Source organism: Cyclopterus lumpus, chromosome 22, assembly GCF_009769545.1.
Source record: "Cyclopterus lumpus isolate fCycLum1 chromosome 22, fCycLum1.pri, whole genome shotgun sequence".
Lineage (NCBI taxonomy): Eukaryota > Metazoa > Chordata > Actinopteri > Perciformes > Cyclopteridae > Cyclopterus > Cyclopterus lumpus.
The window spans coordinates 11,877,332-11,902,538 of record NC_046987.1 but is presented as its reverse complement, the minus strand read 5'-3'; the positions used below and the strand labels follow the sequence as shown (position 1 = coordinate 11,902,538).

Below are 25,207 nucleotides of genomic sequence, written 5' to 3'. Positions count from 1 at the left end.
GGGCAAAGTAAACATTCAGTTAGTGGTGGTTTCTCCTTCATAAAGTAGTCCGTGTATAAATCACTGTATTTATCATGTTGCACAAATAGATGAAATGTGAAATGTTGAAATTTGTCTTTAGTGCATTTGAGTAGACGGATGTCTGTTTTGTGTGTGTGAATTAACGGAAGGGTGGTTTAAAACCTGCGGGGAGGCACAGTGTTAACAACGGTATTCTGGTTGTTGCTCAGCTCCAGCTGGAAAAGATTTCCTTTCCATTTCCTAACTGGTATCAGTTTATGATCCCAGAGAAGTGTGTTAAACAACCTTTGAGTAGACTAAGAACGTCCGGAGACGAAAAGTTATAATAAAAAAAGAAATAACAATAGAAAATAACAATAACGGTTACGATACAGAGTATATTTCTCAGCTGAGGACTCGTAAGCTTCTATGATGCACAGACCACGTGTAGTTATTTATACATAGCTATAGTAAATTATCCAATTCTACATAAGCCATAACTTCTCCCTATTTGACTTTTGACAGCTCTCTGGGATCTTGTCGTGCTGGTGAGGCTTATAAGCTTTTATGCTGTTGAAACATAACCAAGGAGTCGTTGCTGAAGTAAGATCAGAAACACCGTGTTGGCAAAGAACAGGGTGGACATCGGGTTTTGGGTTGGACAAATTGCGAACAGCACTATCCTGTAAAACCGGTAACTTTTACAGAAACTAGATTAGGGGAAAACAAGGAAATGAACTCACCATCTGGATGCTAAATAGTGGATGAAGGAGAAATGTGTCATCGTCAGGAAATGGGTCCTCGATCATCCAAAATACCAATCTTTAAATTGTTCACATATCCTTTGATCAGTGTTGTTTTCTGTCTGAATTTGATATATGCTTCAGTGAAATGCACATGTTTGATTGTGACTCATCGTCTCTCTTTCTCATCACCTTTCTCTTCTTTGGCCTCCTGCCTCTCCTTTAGATCTGAACTCGCTTCTGCCCTTGACTCACTTGGAGGATTTCTTAAGCCCCCTTCCAGAGCCTTTAGCCTCAGGTACTGTGATACTTTGTGGATTTACAAAGACTGCGTCATCTACCGTGTTACTTTTAATGCAGCATGCAACATTTACATACCAGGTGGTTGATTGTACAATCGCAATTCCTCTTGATGCTTAAAGGTTTATCTCCCATATCAGCTGACCAGAAGCTTTTATTCCACAGTGCATTATTCAGCGCTCACATACCAGGTGGTTAAAGCAATTTCCAGTGACTCATATATGTGTGTTTCTGTTCTCCATTGTTCAACTGTTTATCTTAGTCTCACATATTTCTTTCAAATTGTTCTTGTGTTTTTCTTGTTTCTTTCCAAATGAATACACAACTCCTTAATAATTCTCAGTTCTGGCTGCAGCTCATCAAAGTGTTTCTTTTATTTGTCTCCATTGTTCTAGAGGTTTCATTGATGACATGGTGGTTTAACTCATGTGGTGCCAGTGGTCCCCATGGCCCAACCCAGGCCCAGTGTGACAACACCTACAGGAACAAAAATGTCAATGTTACTGTGGGGAAGGAAGATCCCTTCAAAGGAGTCCAGATGTGGAGGGTTCCTGCTACGAACAGATATCTGTAAGTGATGGAGGGGATGGTTTAATGTTCGTTAACCTGAGCTTTAAGGTCGAAGGTCAGTTATTTGTTCAAGTATTAGTCTAGAGATCATCTATATTTTTCTTACTGTAAACAAAACCCATGAAAAGACCAAAGCCGACAGTGACTCATATAAAAATGTCTTGACAACTGTAGACCTTTATTGTTGTCCACAAACTATTACAATCACAGAAATCAGCCACACAGTTGCACTGGCTTACATATTCTTACATTACCGTGAAGCCACCCTAGTTTATTTTGAGTCAATCCACGCATGCCGACTTGCTGCTGTAAATACTCGCTCTGGCACAAAGACTGCAGCTAAAAGATTTCCAGGTAATGCACTTTCTACTTCTGTTCAAGCAACGCAGTGCCCAGGTGAATTTACCACTTTTTTATTTATTTTTTTATGAAAATGTATTGTCTGTGACCCGTTTAAAGAAAATATTTATTAATTTGCAACTAATGAACTTGAGGGTGAGGGTCACAGACAGCGTAGGAAATCAGACATGTTTGAGATATGGACTAACGCATTGTCGGTTTTGGTCTTTTCAGGAGTTTTTCAAAACTCAAATATAGCCAGTCTTGTCCTTTTAAGAGCAGTGATGAGTGTCTTGAGTGTCATTCTTAGTTAATTACTTGGAGCTCAGTCATCGAAGAGACAACTGAGGCTCTACTACGGCAATTTAGTTGTGTGTTTGCCTGCGTGCTTGGAATCTAAATTGTTCTCTCCATGCTCAGTGTAACTGATAGTTGTGCTGCCACATCAAAACTTCAAGCAATTTGATTGTCTTTGCACAGCAAGTCGTGGGACCAAACTAAATGAGGGAACAGAAAAGTGGCAGGGATTGTGCGACTGTGTCTCCTGATTTGTTTGCTATAACTGATTGCAGACCATCCATCTAGTGTGTCGTCTACTATGGAACCTGAGCCAGAAAGCAATTTCTTTCAGTCCCTGTATTTAAACCCCTGGTAATGTAATTATATCCCTCAGGATCTCTGCTTATGGGGCTGCAGGAGGGAAAGGAGCCAAAAACCACAACAAACACAACCATGGGGTCTTCATAGCTGCCATATTTCCTCTGGAGAAAGGAGATATACTTTACATCTTGGTGGGCCACCAGGGAGAGGATGCGTGCCCTGGGGTTAGTATGGTGAAATGAAAATCCATCTGGGGAATTGTTTGCCTGCTGGATTCATACTTTTGTGAAGACAGCTTCTTTCTCTGAAACTCAAATCTTCCCCTCCTCTGTGGTGTAGAGAAATCCACACACGCAGAGGATCTGCTTGGGAGAGTCGTCAGTGATTGAAGACAAAGTCAGGGGAGAGACCGGTGGAGAGTGGGCTGGCGGAGGAGGCGGAGGAGGGGGAGCCACCTACATCTTCAAGGTGAAAGAAGATGCTTGTGCTGTTTCAGTATTGTGTATCCTTTCTGTGGGTTTGTTTGATACCTTGTGCGGATTAAGTGTACAGTTCAATGATAGGCTGTACTGTAGGCACATTGAAACAATTCAGCAGTGTCTCTCACTAATCCACAGGTTTTAATTGGAAATACACAAGCTATTTTAATATAAAATTGGAATAAAACAAATATTCTCTTGTTCCTTTTATGATGATCTCCCATCTGTTATAAGGGTTTCCTGTGTCACGTGCAATTAGCTTTATTGCTGAGACTACTGCTTTTTTAAAACTCCCTTTTCATTTGCAGATTAATGTTTTGCTGTAACTGTTCTCATGTGCACCACCGAGCATGTACATAGTTGAAAATGCCTCAAACGAGTGAGTGATTTATGGTGATGCTGTCTCGTCAGATGGAGGTAGGTGAGCTGGTTCCCTTGCTGATTGCGGCTGGTGGAGGAGGAAATGCTTACTTGGAGGACCCAGAGTCCAGTCTGGACCAGATACCACTGGAGCAGTATGAAAACAGCACCATAGCTCCCAGCACCAGTGGTCAAACCGGTGCTGCAGGTATTATATTATAGGCATGTCATACTACCTGTGCGGATATACATTTGTTTAAAGGGTTGACACAAAAAAACTAGAAAAAGAAAATTGTTGTGGTATGCAAACACTTTCAGTTTTATTTGCTGCGGTTGAGAGTTATCTGACTTTAATATTTCTCCCTCCACCTTAATACAATGAGGCTTAATGGAATTGTATTTGCGGTGCTCACAACGTTGAGATAAATATCGTTCGAGAATAAGAATTCCTGTTATGCTGGATAATAATAAGCATTTACTATAATAAAAAAAGGTTGTATTTTGGAGGCATTTCATAACCTTCACTAGAAAGCAGATAATTAGTAAACATACAATGAAGGTCTCTGCTGGACGTGAGCCAGGGATGCTATGGTTCATGTTTTCTTTATGTACAATGTTTTTATGTACAAGAAAATATGCAGAATCATCAATTTAGATACTAAAAGCTGATATTTACTTTACCTTTTCATAAAATGTTACTGATCCTTTGTCATGAAATATGCCTTACAATCAGCAGCAATTTAACATCCCTGAAAAGAAAACATGTAAAAGAAAGATGATTACTAACTTGTCTACTCAGAATATTGTTTCAAAGCCTGATATCATTGTGACATGATGAAGGATCTCAGGTTGAGACAACGGTGGTGTTAAAACCTGCCCACAGAGACTTGTTGGTTGAAGGCAACGAGAGGAAGTGTTTGTTCTGTATACACACACACTCCAAGCAGCACACATTGGCATGCATGCTCTCACACAGCAGGATGTGTTTGGCCTCTGGATAATGTGATCTATCTGGATTGTATTGTTAGTTTCCCGACAGGTTGTAGCTAGACATATATGGTGGAGAGGTCTCCCTTTGCTCTTGGACACGTCTGGAACGTTCTCAGTAAATCCTCTCTGACCGACAAAGTCTCAACACAGACTGTCCATCAGCTCATTGTATTGAAACCTCTGTGGGTTTGTTTGGATAAGAAGAAATATGCAGCTCTTACTAGTGTGTGGACGTGGTTGTGAGTTTGTGTGTGGTGGAGCTGCAGAATGTGTTAAGGATTAGGAACTCCTGCTGAACATGTGACTTTTTTTAACATCTGTGTAGATTAGAGGCCTTGACCAGCTGGTGGTTGAGCCTGTTGACTCTTTAGATGATTATTCCCAGATTATTCATCATGGGTCTCTGTTTCTGTTCCCAAAGTTAAATTTAAACTTTATATATAATATCAACAAGTGTGTGGCTGCCAGTGGAATCAGTGTGGATGGGTGTAAAATGTGAGAAACAAAAGGTAAAACAACCAAAACCATTGTTTCCTGTGAACCTTACTGAAGGGCGGAAGCCTCTCGTGTCCGCCCACCAGTTAGTTGCCAGTGAACAGAAGAAAGACTCACCACAACACAGCAAACATATGAGCTTATTTGCTGTCTCCGCTGATTTCCATGCTGGTTTTCATCTCTAATGCTTCACTCAAATCTCCAGCTGGAGTTCTTCCCACCTTGTCAAACTTAATCTCAACAAGACTAAGCTCTTTTTATTGAACAAATTCCAGATGCTTCCAACACCAACGTCTTGTCCCACTGCCTACAGATTCTGGCTTCATATGCAAATAGCTGTTGATAGATCACAGCTGACTAGAGCTAATGGCATTGAACATCAACACTGGTCGGCTCCTGTGGGCTCAGTGGGAGCACATTGATATCATTTACTAAAGTGACATCAGCGGGGTTTCTCAGCTTGTCTTGGCAACTGATTTATAAGGAGAGTGTTATGTCGCTACTTCACCGGCCAGATAGGTGCTCAAATAACAAAGGAAGAATATTCTTTATTTCACCAATGTGTTGATGAGCGAGGCCTTCATCGGGGTTACACACAGAATGTGTGAAGAAGCACAGCTTACATACCCCGATGAAGGCCTCCACAAGAAGTCTACTTAGCTAGACACATAGATTGCCAGCCTTCAAAGGATGCTGCAGCTCCAGCACAAAACACACTTAAAACCTAGTTAAGTATTTTAAACTGATGATTAAAAACAACAACTACCTTAAAGACACTTCTCTAATTGTCAAATCTTCATTAATTCCCCTTGGCTGTATGATTATAAGGTGTTGATTCCAGAAAGCCTCTCTTTTCTTTCTAACACAATATATTATCCAGTTGCATTATGGGAAGGGTTTTCAGGGCTTTTTTTAGGTGTCTTGACAGTCCCTCAACTATATGAAAATACAATTCAGTGCACTGCTGATGTCTAACATTGCAATATTGTTCTTTTTCTCCCTAGTTCTACTAGTTGTTTCTCCTTTACAAAACATGTATGATATATAAAACATATGATAATATACTGTGTAATGTTTGTGTCCCTGAAGGTGGAGGTGGAGGCTGGAAAGACAGACCCAGTCCCCACCTGGAAGCAGGAAAGTCTCTGGTGGAGGGTCCTGAGGGGGGGTCCTCGTGTTCACTCGCTCTGTCCAAGCTCAGCTGGTCGACCTTTGGGGGCTTTGGTGGTGGAGGTGGGGCTTGCACAGCTGGAGGCGGTGGAGGAGGTTACAGAGGTAACGTCATCCTTTCCGCTACCCTCAAACGACATTGCTTTTCCATTTCTAACCCCTGCTCTAAAACCCAAATCCCCTTTATGTCTCGCTGCCTCTTGATATTTCATTCCAGACGCGCTGCTAAACCCCTGAAAGAATATTGCCATAATCTTCTCTTCAAGAGACGGTTAATGCGTTCTTCAGTCTGAAGCATTATTCATGCCTGTCTGGTTGCAGTCAACAGCCTAATAGAAATGACACAATTTCAACAGAAAAAAGTTTTGCAACGTGTGTCACTGTCACATGTATGTGCAATTCTGCATTAATGTGAGTTATGTCAAGGACTAGTGCAATGTTATAGGACATTTCCTTTTGTTAATGTCTAAACTATTGAGTTGCAGAAGAGCTAAATCACTCGTTTCTCACAATATTTCAGCTTTCTGTCGCTGAGGTAAACATTAACATTAACATTGTTTTCTTTAGAATAAACTGTCAAAAGTGGCATCAAACTGACATGCATGAACTGTCATAATTGTAATACTGACTGATCGGAGAGTAAACAACATTTTGTGACAGGAGGTGACGCTGCGCTGACAGATGAGATCACAGCCGACGGTCAGAATGGAATCTCATTCATTCATCCGATGGGAGAGATTTTCCTTCAGCCTCTGGCAGGTGAGACTGACATCATAAGATCATTTTACCGAGACAGTGATGCTGATAAATTCAATAATGTCTTGGCCAGATGGGAGTAGTGAAAATAGAGGAGGAAGAGAGGGAGTTGAGGAGAGAAAAGAGAGCAGATTTCATCTCCTGTTGAAGACTGTGCAATCAGTTGAAGGCATAAAAAAGCTTTTGAGTCGTTTTTTGTTTTTTGTCAAAGTAGAATAGAATAAAGTAGAGTTAAGTAGATCAGAGTAGAACATTACTGAATGAGTGGAGTAGAGCGCAAACTCCTTCTGCTAATGAAGACGATGAGATGCAGTAATAGAATAAAGACAGAAGACAGAAAACACCATCTCCAGATGAAGACAATGAGAGGGGATTTAAAGTCCCCACAAAAACTGTGCCCATTGAGTTACGAGTGTTTTGACAAACTACAATAGAGAAAAGTAGAGTAGAAATTACCATAAAACTATTTAACCTGCTGAAACAAAATGACCTTGAGATGTATTAATATATTCAACAAAAATTGAATAGAATGAAAATGTAGAGTGTAGGTGTATTTCATGTATTAATTACAATAATAGTAATAGTAATGCAGTTAAGTTGTGGTAAGTAGAACTGTGGAAGTTCTGATAAAAATGTTCTAGCAACAACTCAAATTTAAGAAAACTGAGATCAATAAATAGATGAATGCAGACCATCTGATTCTCATTATTCAGCGGGAACTAGCGGAAGGCAGTTTGGTTAATTCAAAGCCTCATGCAGCTCGTTGCCTTTGGTGCCAACAGACAGTCCTCCATTCTTCTGTGAAAGACGCCGTTGTTGTTGTTGCTCCGTGTGTTGTCAGTCAAAGCTTTCAAACACAGTGGCTTCCTCAGCAGTGTTCAAAGATGAAATGCATTCAAAGCAAGATCTAAACAAAGATATTAAGATTTAAATGTTGTTGTGGAATTATTCGATAATGTAGTTAAATTATCTTGTTTTGAAATGAAGGATGAGGTTTAATATGACACAAATATTATCCTTATATTCAGTGCAACTGTGTGGCTAATTAATGTGTTTTAAATATGTTTTGGAAAACAATTAAGCTCTAATAATAAGATATTAAGCATCAGGCTTTGTCTGCACAGAAAATACTTTAATTAATTTTTAGATTTGGAGATTTGCTGACTAAAAACTAAACATATCACCTGACCTTGTTGGATTGTCCTGAAAGCTCACCGTGCCTTGTTAAACATTTCAAACCCAGTGGTGTTTTTTTTCCTTTTTAGTTGCATTATAACCTGGAATTAAAATAGATTTGTATTCAATGGATGTTTTTTGTATTCACCTCCTTTGGCTATGCAGGCTTCCATATAATCTGGTGCAACCAATTACCTTCAAAAGTTACTTGATTAATTAAATAAAGTTCACCACTGTGCAATCAGAGCTTAACTTGTCACCACAAGAGACCTGCTAAGAGAGGAACAACACTCTTGGCAGGCAAGGTGGACATTAGACACGACAAAGAGACCAAAGACAAAAAATAAGAAATCATGTTGGGCGTTCGCCAAAAGGCATGTGAGAGACTCCATTTGTTTTTTCTTATTTTTTTCTTTCAGCAATGGCTTTTTTTCTGGCCACTCCTCCTCCTCTGTAGGTCTTAAAGTGGTGCCATGGACTCTAATCCTTCTGTGGAGCTTTCCAGGGGGTTGTCTTTGGTCTCTCTGATTAATGTCCCCTTTGCCTGCCATGAGTTGTGTTCCTCTATTGGCAGGTCTGTTGTGGTGACATATTCTTTTCATTTTGTATCAACAGATTTAATGGTGATCTGTTAGATCAAGTTAAACTCAGATTGCACACTGGTGAACTTTATTTAATTAATCAAGTAACTTTTTAAGGTAATTGGTTGCACCAGATCTCATATAGAAGCCTGCATAGCAAAAGGAGGTGAATTTAATGGTGAGCCGTGAGATAGTGTGACACTTAGATTGCACACAGGTGGGCTTCATTATATGATCAAGTGTCCAGGGCCCTATTTCTTGTACCTGGCTAACGTAGTTAGCGGGATAATTTTCCGGATGAGATTACACAAGTCAGGGTTTTCGGTTCCACGAAGCAAGTTTGGCAAAATCACTATAGCAACACATCCAAAAATGTTAACCTACTCCAGCGCATGCTCATTCAATCTAGCTGGATAGGCTGGCCACGCCCATGGTAGAAAATGGTACCTCCCTTCCTCAGAGATCCCATTGAGGAAGGAGCAACATTAGTTAGATTAACGTTTTATTGGGAGAAAGTTCTTATCACGTGATGATGACTTCCTATACGAGCGCTATCCATTCTGCCCACAAGGAATCATTTATTAAAGACCTTCTCGAGCCGTACATTGAACACCACACGCAGCAGCATTGACTGTCTCACAGACTGTATGCAGAGCCTTGTGGTACATTGTGGTACATTGTTGTACATAGTGGTACATTGTTGTATATTGTTGTACATGGTGGTACATTGTTGTAGATTGTGGTACATTGTTCAGTGTCGGCGATGCAGGACATCGGGAAAGCCGCTGTATGCCGAGCTGTTCGTAAAGTTGATTTAGAACTTAAAAAACGTATGGATGTGTTGTTCATTACGTTCCCTGGCCATGTCCGAGGAAATGCAATAAAAGTGCTATATGGTCATCTCATGAATATACACATATTATCTACTTGTTCTGAAAGAGTTGAGATAGTTATTTTAGATCTCATTGGATGATGCATGCCATTAAGCCAATTGCCAGCAGGCACATTTAAAGAAATATAATTGGATTGATTGGGGTGATGAGGCACTTAAAATGAGCCGATACATTTTCCCAACACTGATACTGCAATCTGCCCTCGATGGACTGGCGGCCTGTCCAGGGTGTCCCCTGCCTTCGCCCTATGTCAGCTGGGATAGGCTCCAGCGCCCCCGCGACCCTAATGAGGATAAGCGGTATTGAAAATGGATGGATGGATGATACTGCAATCACACCAAAAGCGGTGCGAGTAGATTGCATGAAAGTCAATGCACAGACGAATGGATCAGAATAAAGAGGATTTCCCTCCAGTTATCTAGACGTAGTCGTGAAAGTTACCGAGCTGTGTGAGCCTACAGATGTTATGTATAAATATATATATTTATGATATTAATGTTATGAACACAAACATGAGGGCATTAGATGTTTCGACGTTTCTTGGATTTCCACAAGTATAAAGCAGAAATAGTGGTTATTTCTTCCATGGTGGATGACGGAAGTTATAACTGTTTCCACAGAGATAAGCCACGCCCCCTCTCCAGCTCGAATGAATTGAATGAATAAACCACAAATAGTCGGACGAGTAACCTCACGCAAGCAAAGCCTTGTGAATATTGGTGTGAACGCAGCATTTAACTTGTCTGATATGTTGCCATGTCTAGCCCTCACAGCGGTGGCGGTGTTAGATGTTCCATGATTATGGTCTGTAATTCCTCATATGCGTTCATGATCATCTCCTGCTCCTCTCCTGCGGAGAAAAAAGACGATCTTCCTTTGAGTTTATTTGCCTTTGTGGTTTCGGTGAAACTTCCCCCTTTTGCAATTATCCTGAGTACTGAAGTCTGGTTCGAATTATCGAGATTGTTTGAGCCCGCGCTCAAACAATCTCGATAATTCAGCCTTTGAGAAACCGAGAGCCTAATTTCAATCATCGGGTTAATTTAAGCTGGATAATAGGACATTTGATCGACGTAGTTGAACCACATACGAGAAATAGGGCTCTGTTTGGTTTCACTTCACCAATTTTGACAATTTTGTGTAGGTCCACAATATAACATTTAAATAATAGGACATTTTAAGGTTGTACTGCAACAAAATAGGAACAACGCCAATGAGTGTAAATAGTTATTCAAGGCACTGTAATGATCACCCTCCCTTTACAAGTTGTGTCTGGTGTTTGTGTTGGTGCTCTGCATCCATGTGTGTGTGTGTGTTTGTGTGTGTGTTCAATGTTCCCTGTAGCCATGGAGAGTCACGGCGAGTGTGAGATCAAGGTGCAGCTGAACTGCAGCCACTGTCAAACACAGAGCTGCAAACGAGATGAGGATACCCACCTCATCCTGTGTCTCTGCGACGGCGACGACGAAGTCCTGGCCAGTGACAACGTCACATGTGTCAGCACCATAGGTACATAACTGCCTCTAACGCTATTTTTTTTTGTATGAAAGCCTCAATGGGTTAACGGCTCATTTTAATGTCAAACCATAAATCCCTCAAAATGATGTATTTTTGAAGTTTTTGAATTTCTTTACTCTGGCCTCTTCTCGCTTCCCTCCAAGCAGCTTCTCAAGGCCCGGCTCTGCAGGGCCAGATGTCGACGTCTTTGATCTTGGCAGTCGTGGTCTCCACCATTGCGAGCGGCATCGCGCTGATCTGCACTAGTGTCATCCTCAGTAAGAGACTTTCCCAGTTCTGTGTGCAGTCTGTACCCTCCACCTTCCGCCGGCTGTGAGCAGCCACTGGAAATACAGATGCTTCCAGATGTTGCTGAAACAGGAATACGTTTTTGACAAGTGTTGGTTTAATGCCCTTTTCTGGCTGTGTGCCAGATGATTAAAGGGGCTGTGGGAGAGTTAGGACTTTGAATTAGATGTTGCTGAGCACTTATGGACACTTTTATTACAATCCTTATTTCAGGTGATTCACCTTTTTGCTTTCTTTTTTTGTGCCACACAATTTGAAACAACATTATACAGCAGATGAGAAGTGAGATGAGATTATGTATTTATTGCCTCGACTACGATTGCTTTCATGGAAGCACGACACGGTAGAGATGTGCTGTAAACATCTCACTGTATGACGTTGACATAAAGATCATTGGCTATAAAAAGGACAAGCAGAAAGGTTTGACATTAAACAAGAAAGTTTCACAGCTGGAGATTTGTACTGATGAGTTAGCAGAAAATGTCAGGGGTTATGATTTAGTCGCTGAAAAAAAGATCTTGAAGAAACAATGATTAGGAGGCATAAATAATACATAACAAATCAGTGGAAAAAAGACAACCGTGATAAAATATATAGCATTTTAATCATTTTGGGAAGCACACAGTTTATCTTAACCCATGGGCATTGATTCTCTGTGATACGATTATTGGGGTATAGCAAAAAGACTTGAGCTGCGATACAGAAAGAGACTATTACACAAAGCACTGTTAGATTTTCAATGAAGAGAAGACTATATTTGTTTGATTTCTGTAATCTGAGACAATATAACAACCAGAATTGCTGTTAAATGCTTTGCTAGCGATTCTTACGCAAATAAAGTGCTTAAAATAGGAATAATTAGGGAATTAACAATAAACCATTTTTAATTGTACTACTCAGTAGCAATAACTCTCCAGGAAAGAAAAATAACACTGAGGAATTACAAAACGACCACAATCTAATATTTTATATGAATTTTATATGAACATTACCTAATGTTGCTCTGCAACTGTTATGTTGACTTGTTTAGTAAATCTAGCTTTATTAACCGCAGACACTTTATATCAAAAGCAGTTTTAACAACAACATATGCAGTCATTCTGAAATAATATAGGACAGTGAGGGATTTTAAAGCTAATTACACTTTTTGCACCTTTGTCACCTTTTTGACAGCCATCTGCTGCAGATAATAAGGAAAGGAACCCTGACACTTTGGTTCACACACTAATCCTCCACTAAGCGCTGTTTGAGCACAAACGATTCCCTCGCTCTCATCCTCTCATTACTCTCACTGAAAGTGTGGAAGAAGTCAAGCTCGACAGTGGAGCTTTCTTCCTCACAGATTGGTAAAGCTTTGTGTGTGTTCCTCTGGAGAAGTGTGTACAGCACGGTCTACCTGTAAACTACTATTCACATGTTCAGCTCTCTGGGCTTGTGCACTGTCTGATGAGCCGACCAGGCTCCAAAGCAAGAGCACGTTGGGGTTTTGACCAAACTGATACAATAACCTCCGTCAAGGGAAGTGATGAATACTAAGCATATCTGACGGAATACAGATGTGATATGGAGATTTTTTTTTTCACCCATTCGCAGTGAGACCAGATCATGGTGATGTTTTCCTACTCAATCTAAATCAAAATATCTTGACAACTTTGGGGAAATGAAAAGCCAGAAATGTTGTATTTATATTCATTCAAGATTTATAATGATTCCTGTGAGTCCCGTTCTGGTGAACTTAAATCTAACAACACTAGGAAATATCATTGTCCCTTGTTCAACAAATCAATAGATATGATGGAGATGGAACCGCCTTTTCATTTCGGACACTTGGTGAGCTTTAATCTTGTTCCACTACTTTGCATAAAAGATATATCATGATCATTAGTGTGTTGTTCGCTCTATCTAACTATCCTATTGTGGAGGGAAATTAAAACTGCAGCCTCTTTTTTTTAACCTTTTTTCTTTTTGTAAATTAGTTTCACATCAGTTGGTATAATATGTTCTAGTTGCAGAAGCTTATATGATATGTATTGTTATTAGATGCATATGTAAATGTATGAAATGCACAATGGAACACTAGAAAACTAGAATACCAGTAATGGATGTTGAGATTACGTGATGCTTCCTGTTGGGGAGCACCGTCCCTTCAGGAGATTGGAAGAAATGGCCAACAATGTTTGTATTGATTTTAAATTTTATAAAAATGTGAAATACATTAAAGTTATAGTAGGGTTAAGACTAGCCAGGCCAACACATATTAGTCATCGGAAAAATGGTATTTCAGCAGCGAAGACAAAAACATTTAAATGTTGGTATGTGAAACACAAATTCATTGGTTTGGTCCAAAAAGTTTGGTTGTATAGATAAACAGAGATGCATTCTGTGTTATCAGAGTATTTTTAGACAGTTTAAGGGTCTGAGGGTAAGGGTGGTGGCTGGAGTCTACTTCCAGCCAGAAGGCTCCACCCACTCGTTCAGGACAGCATGGGGATCAGGTGTGAGAAGAGACGCACCTGATCGTGATCTCCTCGTTAGGGAGGCAAACAAAGGGCAAGGAGGGAAATGGAGCAGGGGAAAAAAAAAAAAAAAAAAAAAAACATGAAGAAGGTTAAGCCGGTAAGTCGGCTAGCAGCCCGGCTGAGATATCTTTTGTTAGAATTTGATAGGGCTCGATACTGAGCTACGCTTTCAGTTCTTTTTGTTTGTTTGTTTTATTAAAAACCCTTAAAACCTGCAGACCTGACTCGGCCTGTGATTGCTGCACTGCCCTAACTGCTGTGTCCTCCGTACCGTCCTGTTACAACAGGTATTAATTGCAGATAAGATGGTTGCTAATTAAAACCAGTCACGAACAAATGGAAGTGAGAGCTGCATGACTCCTATATCCAGACAAAGCTGACTTTTATGCCCAATGAAAAATGGATGAGCTATTAAGTGTGACTTCCTCAATAACTGTGATTGTGTGAATTTGCAAATGAATAAATCAATACTAAAACAAAACATTTGTGCAACTACATACATGTGGCTTTCCGTTGCAAAGAGCACACCTACACACGCTTCAGGTTAACAGTGTCTCTTCAATTGAGCTCTCCCTCATGCAGGGAGGTAGTCTGTTCCCTGGGCGCCCCATGTCCTCCTCCTCCCCCTCCTCATCCTCCCCCTCCTGCTCCTCAACCCACCCCTCATCCCGACCCCCCTGGGTCCCTAGCATCTGCACCGGGCGATGGCTCTACGACACCTCTTACCTGCACGCAACACCCCCCTCCCTGGCAGACTACCAACCTGCATCGGGGATGTGGGCTGCCTCCATGGTGGGTGAGTCCCAACTCACTGGCACAGAGAGTCTAGGAGCAGTAACCAAGGAGAGGACATCCCACATGCATCCTGCAACACATTGGGCCTAGTGCAAGAACCACTTGTACGAACAGATTTGTTCTAAAGTGGCTTGTACGAGGGAGTCGGGAGAACTTGCCGCATTCCCCAATTCTCTCGTGTTTTGAATTTCCTCTTTGGTATGAATAATTTACGAGTAGTCCAGACCTGTAGAATGAGTGTGCAATTAGTCTGCTGTTAATCAAGCCTCTTTTTCACAATTGGATTGTATGTTTCATTCTTTTGAATGAAACATTCGGAAATTCAACATAAATTATCCTTTCTACTTATGTTGACATTATCTCGTTTGACTTTGCAATGTGAATCATAATATAATTCAAAATGAACTATTGATGCTATTGTATAACACTTCAACACCAATAATCTCAAGCTGCAAAAAGACTTATATTATGAACTAATTGGAGGTAAATTTGTCTCTGTATATAATGAAGTCAGTTAGTGAAATAGCTATCGTATTTGCTTTGTATGCTTTAGTATGTATGTCTTTAGATGGTGACCTAATATTGACAGATCGGTGGTTCTTTACATTCATCTTCACATGTGGCGTTAATTATACTAATTTACATTTCTCTCAAAGGCGCGCTTATTTATGCAAAAGTGGTATTCATCATGTTTACGCTGGTCATTTCACTCAGTTATCTGAAGGTAACTGAGTGTTTGCTGGTTTTGACACAGTACACTCGTACGAGTGCACAGCAAAGCATGAGAAAGTTAAGATAAGAATACGAAAATGTATTTGTGTGTGGTAGGATTTGTCTTCTTAAAGGTGAATATCAATTTTCCACTTTAAAGTGTCCGTCAACCAATTCTTTTACGAAAAGACTCACTTGTTTTCCCCCACTGGCGCTAAGGATGTTGTTTTTACATTGGCACTGAGATGCGGCTTGACCCCTCCTTGTGTTACTGCTTCGACAGTTAGCAGATAGTCAGGAAGTTGCTTTTACAACTTAAATGCAAGTATGGGGTCCAGTTTGTGTTGTGAAAAAATAAAAACAAAGGTTCTTAGGATTTGAAGTAAAAGAAGATGGGCTTGTTTTGTCACTGTCTTCAGTGTGGTACCGCAGGAAGAACGACCTGCATGCAGTGAGGGGGCATCTGCACAGTCCAGAATACAAGCTGAGCAAGATCCGCTCCTCCACCATCATGACAGACTACAACCCCAACTACTGCTTTGCAGGGAAGGCCGCCTCACTCAATGAACTGAAGGAAGTACCACGCAAGAACATAACACTTCTCAGGTACAACACACCTGATCACAATGTCAACATGTCAGTCTCCTTTACTTATAGTACACCGATTTTTACTGATTGTTTCACTTCAATTATTTCACCTTTTTTTCTCAGGGCTCTCGGCCACGGTGCATTCGGTGAAGTCTATGAAGGACAAGTTCTGGGGATGAGCAGCGATAACAGCCCCCTGCAGGTTGCCATAAAGGTCAGCTTACACTTTGTGAGGCGTATGAGGACAAATTGCACCTACTTTGTCAGATGATAGCATTTCAACAGGAGTTGTGTTCATTACATACACCGTAATCATCTCAACAAGATGCCACAGGGGGGCCTCCTACTTGGAGGAAAAGGCATGTTTTTGTAATGCCATTGTTTAGAGAAGAGTTATTTGCTTTACTTACTACGTAATATGATATAGGTGGCTTGTTGTGTACAAAATTGATGGAATACAAAAATATAATTACTACTGCAATGTCCGTATGACTGCACAGAAAGTCAGTCAATGCCCTCAAATCACTTGGTTAAAAAACTACACAAGGTTAAAAAAGACACAGCTGAGTGAACTTCACCTGGTTTTGCCTTTTCAATGGTCCGCTGAATAGGTCTGATGATATCTTGCCTCTTGACAAGAGCTGAGACACACCTCAAACTGCCTCTCTGATTGGTTCTGCTCCACAGACTCTTCCAGAAATCTGCTCCGAACAGGATGAAATGGATTTCCTGATGGAGGCCCTGATTATGAGGTGCACCATACTGCAGTTCACACATTGATTCACCCAATACATACAAAACACCTGTCTGTAGAGCAGTGTAGAGAGAGAGAGAGAGAGAGAGAGAGAGAGAGAGAGAGAGAGAGAGAGAGAGAGAGAGAGAGAGAGAGAGAGAGAGAGAGAGAGAGAGAGAGAGAGAGAGAGAGAGAGAGAGAGAGAGAGAGAGAGAGAGAGAGAGAGAGAGAGAGAGAGAGGATTTACAATTAGCTGGTTGTTGAGAGGCCAATTAATAAAGGTAAACATGGATATTTTTAATCTCAGTATAATAACTTTAATACAGATAACTTAATTCTATTTTATGAGCTGTGTGTATCTAATCTCTTTATCCCAAACATTGAAAACTGTTTTTTATTAGAGGTGTTTTAGAAAGGCAAGATTTTACTGGATCATTTAGATTAATTTAGTTTCAGCCACAGCTGAGATCACACATATGACACAAATGAACGGAAGTTAATGAGCAATTCAAATCAAGTCCTCATACGGGTTTTACAAAAAGTATGAACACAAATATAGTGCGTCTGGAGCCATAGAGCAATACTTAATAATAGGGACTGAAAACAAAAATTAAAGATAAGCATTGCCTAGGATAATAACACAATAGTAAATTAACACAAAGGAATACAAACTTGAGAGTAGAAACATCAAGTTGAGTAGAGCAGAGCTATACCATGCAGAGGGGACTCGACTTAATGTACATCATGGAGGGAATGAATGAGCACAGCTCTCTTTAGCTTCCATCCATCCATCCATCCATTATCACCCGCTTATCCGGGGTCGGGTCGCGGTGGCAGCAGGTTCAGCAGGCCGACCCAGGCCTCCCTCTCACCCGCAGCACTTTCCAGCTCATTCTGAGGGATCCCGAGGCGTTCCAAGGCCAGCCGGGAGATATAATCCCTCCAGCGTGTCCTCGGTCTTCCCCGGGGCCTCCTACCAGTTGGACGTGCCCGGAAAACCTCTAATGGGAGGCGTCCAGGAGGCATCCTGACTAGATGCCCGAACCACCTCAGCTGACTCCTTTCGACACGAAGGAGCAGCGACTCGACTCCAAGCTCCCCCCTAATGTCCGAGCTCCTTACCCTATCTCTAAGGCTGAGCCCGGCCACCCTACGGAGGAAGCTCATTTCGGCCGCTTGTATCCGAGATCTCGTTCTTTCGGTCACGACCCAGAGTTCGTGACCATAGGTGAGGGTTGGAACGTAGACCGACCAGTAAATGGAGAGCTTTGCCTTCCGGCTCAGCTCCCTCTTCACCAAGACGGACCGGTACAGCGCCTGTTTTACTGCTGCAGCCGCACCGATCCGCCTATCGATCTCCCGCTCCACCTTACCCTCACTCGTGAACAAGACCCCGAGATACTTGAACTCCTTTGCTTGGGGTAGGCAGTTTGCCCCCACCTGGAGGGAGCAATCCGCCGGTTTCCGGCAGAGCACCATGGCCTCAGATTTGGAGGTGCTAACTCTCATCCCTGCCGCTTCGCACTCGGCTGCAAAACGCCCCAGTGAATGCTGGAGGTCACGGTCCGAGGAGGCAAACAGGACCACATCATCCGCAAACAGCAGAGAGGCGATCCCAAGACTCCCGAACCGGATCCTCTCCGCCCCCTGGCTGCGCCTAGATATCCTGTCCATGAAGGTCACGAACAGGACCGGTGATAAAGGGCAGCCCTGGCGGAGGCCAACACCCACCGGGAACGTGTCTGACTTACTACCGAGGAGACAAACACAGCTCCTACTGCAGGCGTACAGAGACCGGATGGCCCGTGCCAACGTGTCCGGCACCGCGTATTCCCGCAGCACCCCCCACAAAAACCCCCGAGGGACCCGGTCGAAAGCCTTCTCCAGGTCTACAAAGCACATGTAAACTGGTTGGACCCCTCCAGTAATCTTGCGAGGGTAAAGAGCTGGTCCACTGTTCCACGACCGGGACGGAATCCGCACTGTTCGTCCTGAATCTGAGGTTCGACAAGCGGTCGGAGCCTCCTCTCCAGCACCCTGGCATAAGCTTTTCCCGGGAGGCTGAGCAGTGTGATGCCACGATAGTTCGAGCACACTCTCCGGTCCCCCTTCTTGAAGATGGGAACCACCACCCCGGTCTGCCAGTCCATGGGCACTGTTCCTGACCCCCATGCGACACTGAAAAGGCGTGTCAACCAAGACAGCCCAACAATGTCCAGCGCTTTCAGCATCTCAGGGCGGATCTCATCCACCCCTGGCGCCTTGCCACCAAGGAGCTTTTTGACTACCTTAGCGACCTCTGCCAGGGATATGGGTGAATCCACCCCAAAGTCTTCCGGCGCTGCCCCCTCTCCGGGGGACATGTTGGCCGGGTTTAGGAGTTCCTCAAAGTGCTCTTTCCACCGCCCGACGATGTCCCCAGTCCGGGTCAGCAGTTCCCCCCCCCTGCTGAGAACAGCCTGGGGTAGACCCTGCTTTCCCTTCCTGAGCCGTCGGATGGTTTGCCAGAACTTCCTTGAGGCCAACCGAAAGTCCTTCTCCATGGCCTCCCCAAACTCCTCCCATGCCCGAGTTTTAGCCTCCGCGACCATCGTCGCTGCAGCCCTTCTTGCCCGCCGGTACCCGTCAGCTGCTTCAGGAGACCCCTGGGCCAGCCAGGCCCGAAAGGCCTCCTTCTTCAGTTTGACGGCTTCCCTCACCCCCGGTGTCCACCACCGGGTTCTAGGGTTGCCGCCACGACAGGCACCGATGACCTTCCGGCCACAGCTCCGAGCAGCCGCGTCCACAATAGAGGCTTTGAACAAGGTCCACTCGGATTCCATGTCCCCAGCCTCCCTCGGGATTTGTGAGAAGTTCTTCCGGAGGTGGGAGTTGAAGACCTCCCGGACAGGATCCTCTGCCAGACGTTCCCAGTTCACCCTCACTACACGTTTGGGCTTGCCAGGTCTCTCTAGCCGAGTCCCCCGCCATCTGATCCAACTCACCACCAGGTGGTGATCAGTTGACAGCTCTGCTCCTCTCTTCACCCGAGTGTCCAAGACATACGGCCGCAGATCAGATGATACGATTACAAAGTCGATCATTGATCTCCGGCCTAAGGTGTTCTGGTACCAGGTACACTTATGAGCCACCTTATGTTCGAACATGGTGTTCGTTATGGACAAACTGTGGCTAGCACAGAAGTCCAACAACAAAACACCATTCGTGTTCAGATCGGGCAAGCCGTTCTCCCAATCACCAGGTTTCTCTGTCATTTCCCACGTGAGCGTTGAAGTCTCCCAGGAGAACTATGGAGTCGGCAGGCGGCGCCCTTTCCAGGACCCCTCCCACCGACTCCAAGAAGGCCGGATACTCCGAAATGCTGTTCGGTGCATAAGCACAAACAACAGTCAGAGCCTTACTCCCCGCAACCCGTAGGCGCAGGGAGGCGACCCTCTCGTTCCCCGGGGAAAACTCCAACACAGCGGCGCTCAGCCGGGGGCTCGTGAGTATCCCCACTCCCGCCCGGCACCTCTCACCCTGGGCAACTCCAGAAAAGGACAAAGTCCAACCCTTCTCCAGGAGCTTGGTTCCAGAGCCCATGCTGTGCGTCTCTTTAGCTTTTTTAGGAAATACAGGATATGTTGGGCCTTCTTCCCTCAGGCGGAGGTGGTGTTCTGGCTCCGATTAGGGATTGTGAGCATTTCGATTGCCTCTCAACAGCTCTCATTGTGTCAATGGTGGCTGATATTTAACAGTGCTAACAGCTCTAACAGCACAAACTATGGCAAACGTGCTGACAGAGCAAACTGTGTTTGGGTGCTATGCTTCTACAAATGCAATGTCAGCCAGAGGGAGAGGGAGAGAGAGAGATGAAGAGAGGGAGAAGAGGAGAGGGAGAGAGAGAATATAGTTTTCCTGTAAGATGTGTCCAACAGCTTCTGAACAGCCCCCAGACCCATTTGGAAATAATCTTTTTTTAGGCCTCTTCATATGTATGTTATGTGTCTGGCAGGAAGCCATTGACATCTGTGTGTGCATCAGGACTATTACTTGAAATTGTTTGAATGCTCTGCCACATTTCATCCTGGTAAAAGTGTTCTTGTATTTTAAAAGGGTCAAAGCTGTAGCTCTTTTGGCAGTAGTAGTGAGGCTTTATCTGCTCCCAGCACCGCCTTGTCCCATTTTTGCTGTTTCTAAATCTGGAAAGTGTGTGTACCATTCTCTCCCTCTCCCTATGTCTCCCTCTCCCTCTTTCTCTCTCCCTCTCTCTCTCTCTCCGTCTTTCTCCCCCTCTCTCTCTTTCTCTCTCTTGCTCTCATTCACCTTAATATATTTCTCTTGCCCATCCAGTATGATTTTTTTTTAAAATATGATTAATACACACAATTACCAACCTGCTAACCTGAGCTGTTCCCTGTGTGTCCACGCAGCAAGTTCAGCCATGACAACATTGTGCGCTGCATCGGCGTCAGTCTGAATATTCTGCCTCGTTTTATCCTGCTGGAGCTGATGACCGGAGGAGACATGAAGAGCTTCCTGAGACAGAACAGGCCACGGGCTGTACGTCTGGACTCCACATTGCTGTGTGTGTGTGTGTGTTTGTTTGTTTCACACTAAATTGAGCTGTGCTGTATCCAGGGCCAGACCTATTCTCTCACCATGCGGGACCTGCTGCAGATGGCCAGAGACATCGCCTTCGGCTGTCGCTACCTGGAGGAGAACCACTTCATACACAGGTTCAGATCTGCACTCAGTTATTACTACTCCGTTTAATTAACCCAAAAATAAAGTGTTTTGGTCTGTAAGAATGCCCCTTCTACAGCATCAAAAACACTAGAATGAGTATTGTAATGAGTATGAGTAATGGTGATTGGTGAGAAATAGTGTCACACTTCTACAATTTCCTCAAATATACACCTCTGTTGCAAAATCAGCCACAGATTTGATAGATTGTATCATCTGTTCCTTTCTTGTCACAAGTGGACTTTGTTCACTGTAAACTACAATCGTGAACATTTCTTTGCAACAAGAAACATGTCAACTTGTAGGTGAATGGTTTATACCCATCTTTCTATCAATAGTCTTTTTTAATCATTTTACATTTTCCAACAGGAGTTAAGTGTCATCATAAAACTACATTCAGTAACAGATCCTGTGATTTTCAGAGACATTGCTGCTAGAAATTGCCTGCTTACCTGCCCTGGACCAGAAAGAGTGGCCAAAATTGGCGATTTTGGCATGGCTCGAGACATATACAGGTTTGTCTGCTGCATCTGCATCATCACGCACTGCATGGCAGCACACGTAGCGAAACACACAGGACGACTCATGACGATGTGTCTCATTGGAGCCGACGTCTGGGCAGCATGGGGTTGATGTGGGGAATGGGGGACCAGTTGAAAAGCAATCTCAGTCTGCTCCGCGGAGACAGATTCAAAGTTTAATTGCCGTGAGGTATTTACCTTCTCTTCTAAACTGATGATGAATGGAAATTCCTAAATCTGATTTTTTTGGGGGGTTCTCAGAGCCAGCTATTACAGGAAAGGTGGCCGTGCCATGCTGCCAGTCAAGTGGATGCCACCGGAGGCCTTCATGGAGGGAATCTTCACCTGCAAGACTGATACATGGTATCAAGTGCCTTGAGTTTCTTGAAAAGCACTATTCAAATCAATTATTATTATTATGATCATGAGGCACATAATATGTTGTATTCAGTTGTAAGTATGTATCCACAAAGACATTTTCAATCACTGTTTACTTTTAACTCTAAACTGACACACATATGCAAGCAAAAATGCTGAATATCATGTTTAATTAACAACTAAAACCGGATGTTGCAAACAGATATGCATTTAAGATTTATTTTTCATTCCTACTAAAGTCAACTCCAAATTGTTCTGATAAGTAACCCAGCGCTTAATTGCCACCCAGGTAAAAAAGCATCCACAAGCTCAGTACAACACCAGCTGGAGATCGAAGTAGTTTTACTCCTAAACAAAACCACACAAATGTATCAAGTGAACAAGACAGCAACATCATCTGTATTCAAGACACAGAGCCAGCTGGAGAAAGAACGCACTGAGGATCAGTATCCAAAAGAGAGTCGAATATTTGGCATGGGCAACGTCAAAATGTTACTTTTGAAGACTGGAAGAAATGCTTGTTTACGGATCAAGCTCAGAAGACGTGTGACTTAATAAATACAATCAAAGTCTTTTATGGGGAGATGACAGATTTATACAGCTGAGCTGTCCATAAAACGTAGTCAGACTGACTGGTGGTGGGAATAGTGGGATACAATTTGACCACAGTATAGTTAAACTCTGATGAGGCACATTCTTCCTTCACACTTACTTTCCAGCAGAATAATAAAATTAAAAAAGAAGAGAGGCTTGTGTGACTTTCGCTCCAGTTGCCACAACCCAACTGTGGGAAAATGTAAACAGTGTTGAAGCATCACCATTCACCATCTGGGATGTTCTCATAGAGTGCTAGAATAATATAGATAAATATTATAGCAAAGAAACATCAATACCAGACAAAGTAAAAGCATTATCATTAAACTAATTATTTTTTTACTGTTAGAAACCGAGGCGGTGCTTTCAGATTGATTCTGGTACACTCAGTCGGAGGTTCAACTCAGTTGTGGATCTGTCTCTCCCCCTGCAGGTCATTTGGAGTGCTGCTGTGGGAGATCCTCTCTCTGGGTTTCATGCCGTATCCTTGTAAAACCAACCAAGAGGTGCTGGAGTTTGTCACCAGTGGAGGCAGAATGGATCCTCCCAAGAGCTGTCCGGGCCCTGTGTGAGTACTGACGGGAAATACATCAAAAGAGAAGAGCCTGGATGTACAGTGGAAGCAGGGCACAGCTGGGATGATTTCAGGGATGATTTTAGGGGAAATGACTCACATTCTCCTTTTGTCTACTACTTTTAATATTCAATTGATGCAACTCTGTGGAAGTTTTCTCTGATTATTTTTGTCTCTTTGTTATGATAAAACCATGACTTATTTTACAAGATGGTTCATATAACAAACAGCGTCAACAATATATCTGAAATGTGTGTTTCTGTTACTATGGATGTAGCTATCGGATCATGACCCAGTGTTGGCAACACTGTCCCGAGCACCGGCCCAACTTCTCTACTATCCTGGAGAGAATTAACTACTGCTCTCAAGTACGTTCTATATCACACCTGGCTGTACATACAATTTTGTCTTCCTTCCTTCATTCTTTTTTTTGTTTTTTTTAATTACTTTTCCCCTTCACTGCTCTGTGATCAGGACCCAGATGTGATCAACACACCCCTGCCAGTGGAAAAGGCCCCCACCGCAGAGGACAAAGGCAGCACAATAATTCGCCCCTCTGACCACTCCTCCGCCAGCCTCACTCCGCTCCTGGTTTCCCATCCTGTTTCCCAGGCTTTCCCCTCCCAGCTGGGTCTCTCCTCTCTGGGTCCAACACCTCTTCCCCCACAGCCTACCAAACCCCGTCTACTCCTCCAGAAGACCCAACCTGTCCACCATGAAGTGACATCATGCCGCGAGGCTTTGCAGCCGAGCTGGGCTGAGCCTGTTCCTGCCCCTGGTTTGTCAACAGGAGGCCACTGGCTCCAACCTGAGTCTCCTCATCACCGACCTTGCTCCAGAAACAGCTCCTCCTCGGGGAGCCAGAGGCTGAAGAACAAGACGAAGAACCTGTGGAACCCCACATATGGTTCCTGGGTTTTGGAAAACCTCCGGGGGAAGAAAACCCTCGCTCACACTCAGTCCATGCCGCTCTCAAGCTCTGCTGCTACCGTCTCCAACACACTGACTCCTCAGACCTGCAACCCAACCTTAGAGAGCAACGAGGCTGAGTGCAACAGCACCCATGTCAGCCCTTCCAGCACTCCCTCGACCTCATCCCCATCCTGCCTGGCTAAATCTGCGCCGAGTACGTCCTCCCATAAGGCCCCGACAGGCGGCACCATAAAAGCTGGTATGGACCTGGCTAAGCTCCAGAGTTTCCCCTGTGGCAACGTCAACTATGCCTACGATGAGCAAAGCTACGAGGCAGAGAGCCTTCCCTTGGTCATGCCCAAAACCCCAGACGCCACGACAAACACCAGCTCTGCGCCCAGTGTCTCCTCAGGGACGAGCTTGGGACTGGCGTTAGGCCTCCATAGCTCCTCATCTTGTATGCCCAAGCTGCTGCTGAAGCGCCACGCCAGCTACGGACACGAGGACGTGAGGAGACACAGCAAAGCTGAGAAACCCACCCGTGACCGGGACTCAGGCTTTTCTCTGTCCGAAGACCTCAGCGTTACCCCCATTTAAGAAACGGCTTACTGGAACTTGCATTCTGATTGGTGTGAAAATGAAATGTCACAACCTGAGACTAGATTTCTGTAACAAAACGCATGATGGTTTTGTTACAGTATGAGAGCCAGAACATCAAATTATTGAAGCTCCTGGAATGCTGTAAAACACAAACTCTGCTGCACTATGATACAGAAAGGCAACGAGTTCGACTCAGAGCTCTTTCCTGGGCCTCTGGTCCACTGGTACTGAAACACTGGACAACATGCAGCCCTGTGGTTTGTCATGTCCACTTTAAATAACTGCTGTAGTTGGACTCC

At 43.6% G+C, this 25,207-nt stretch overlaps 1 protein-coding gene across 1 annotated transcript in view; it reads left to right on the top strand.

Annotated features, from left to right (window-relative positions):
- ltk (leukocyte receptor tyrosine kinase) overlaps positions 1-24,905 on the top strand; it is a 38,526-nt gene extending 13,621 nt beyond the window's left edge. Inside the window, exons 12-30 of the mRNA XM_034563517.1 lie at positions 970-1,041; positions 1,439-1,613; positions 2,626-2,776; positions 2,892-3,020; positions 3,443-3,599; positions 5,966-6,151; positions 6,707-6,805; positions 10,797-10,961; positions 11,117-11,227; positions 15,703-15,889; positions 15,995-16,085; positions 16,559-16,623; positions 21,017-21,146; positions 21,225-21,322; positions 21,752-21,844; positions 22,112-22,213; positions 23,256-23,390; positions 23,674-23,764; positions 23,871-24,905. Coding sequence (XP_034419408.1) covers positions 970-1,041; positions 1,439-1,613; positions 2,626-2,776; positions 2,892-3,020; positions 3,443-3,599; positions 5,966-6,151; positions 6,707-6,805; positions 10,797-10,961; positions 11,117-11,227; positions 15,703-15,889; positions 15,995-16,085; positions 16,559-16,623; positions 21,017-21,146; positions 21,225-21,322; positions 21,752-21,844; positions 22,112-22,213; positions 23,256-23,390; positions 23,674-23,764; positions 23,871-24,905 — 3,272 coding nt within the window. The remainder of the gene's footprint in view (positions 1-969; positions 1,042-1,438; positions 1,614-2,625; positions 2,777-2,891; positions 3,021-3,442; positions 3,600-5,965; positions 6,152-6,706; positions 6,806-10,796; positions 10,962-11,116; positions 11,228-15,702; positions 15,890-15,994; positions 16,086-16,558; positions 16,624-21,016; positions 21,147-21,224; positions 21,323-21,751; positions 21,845-22,111; positions 22,214-23,255; positions 23,391-23,673; positions 23,765-23,870) is intronic.
- The last annotated feature ends 302 nt before the right edge of the window (positions 24,906-25,207 follow it).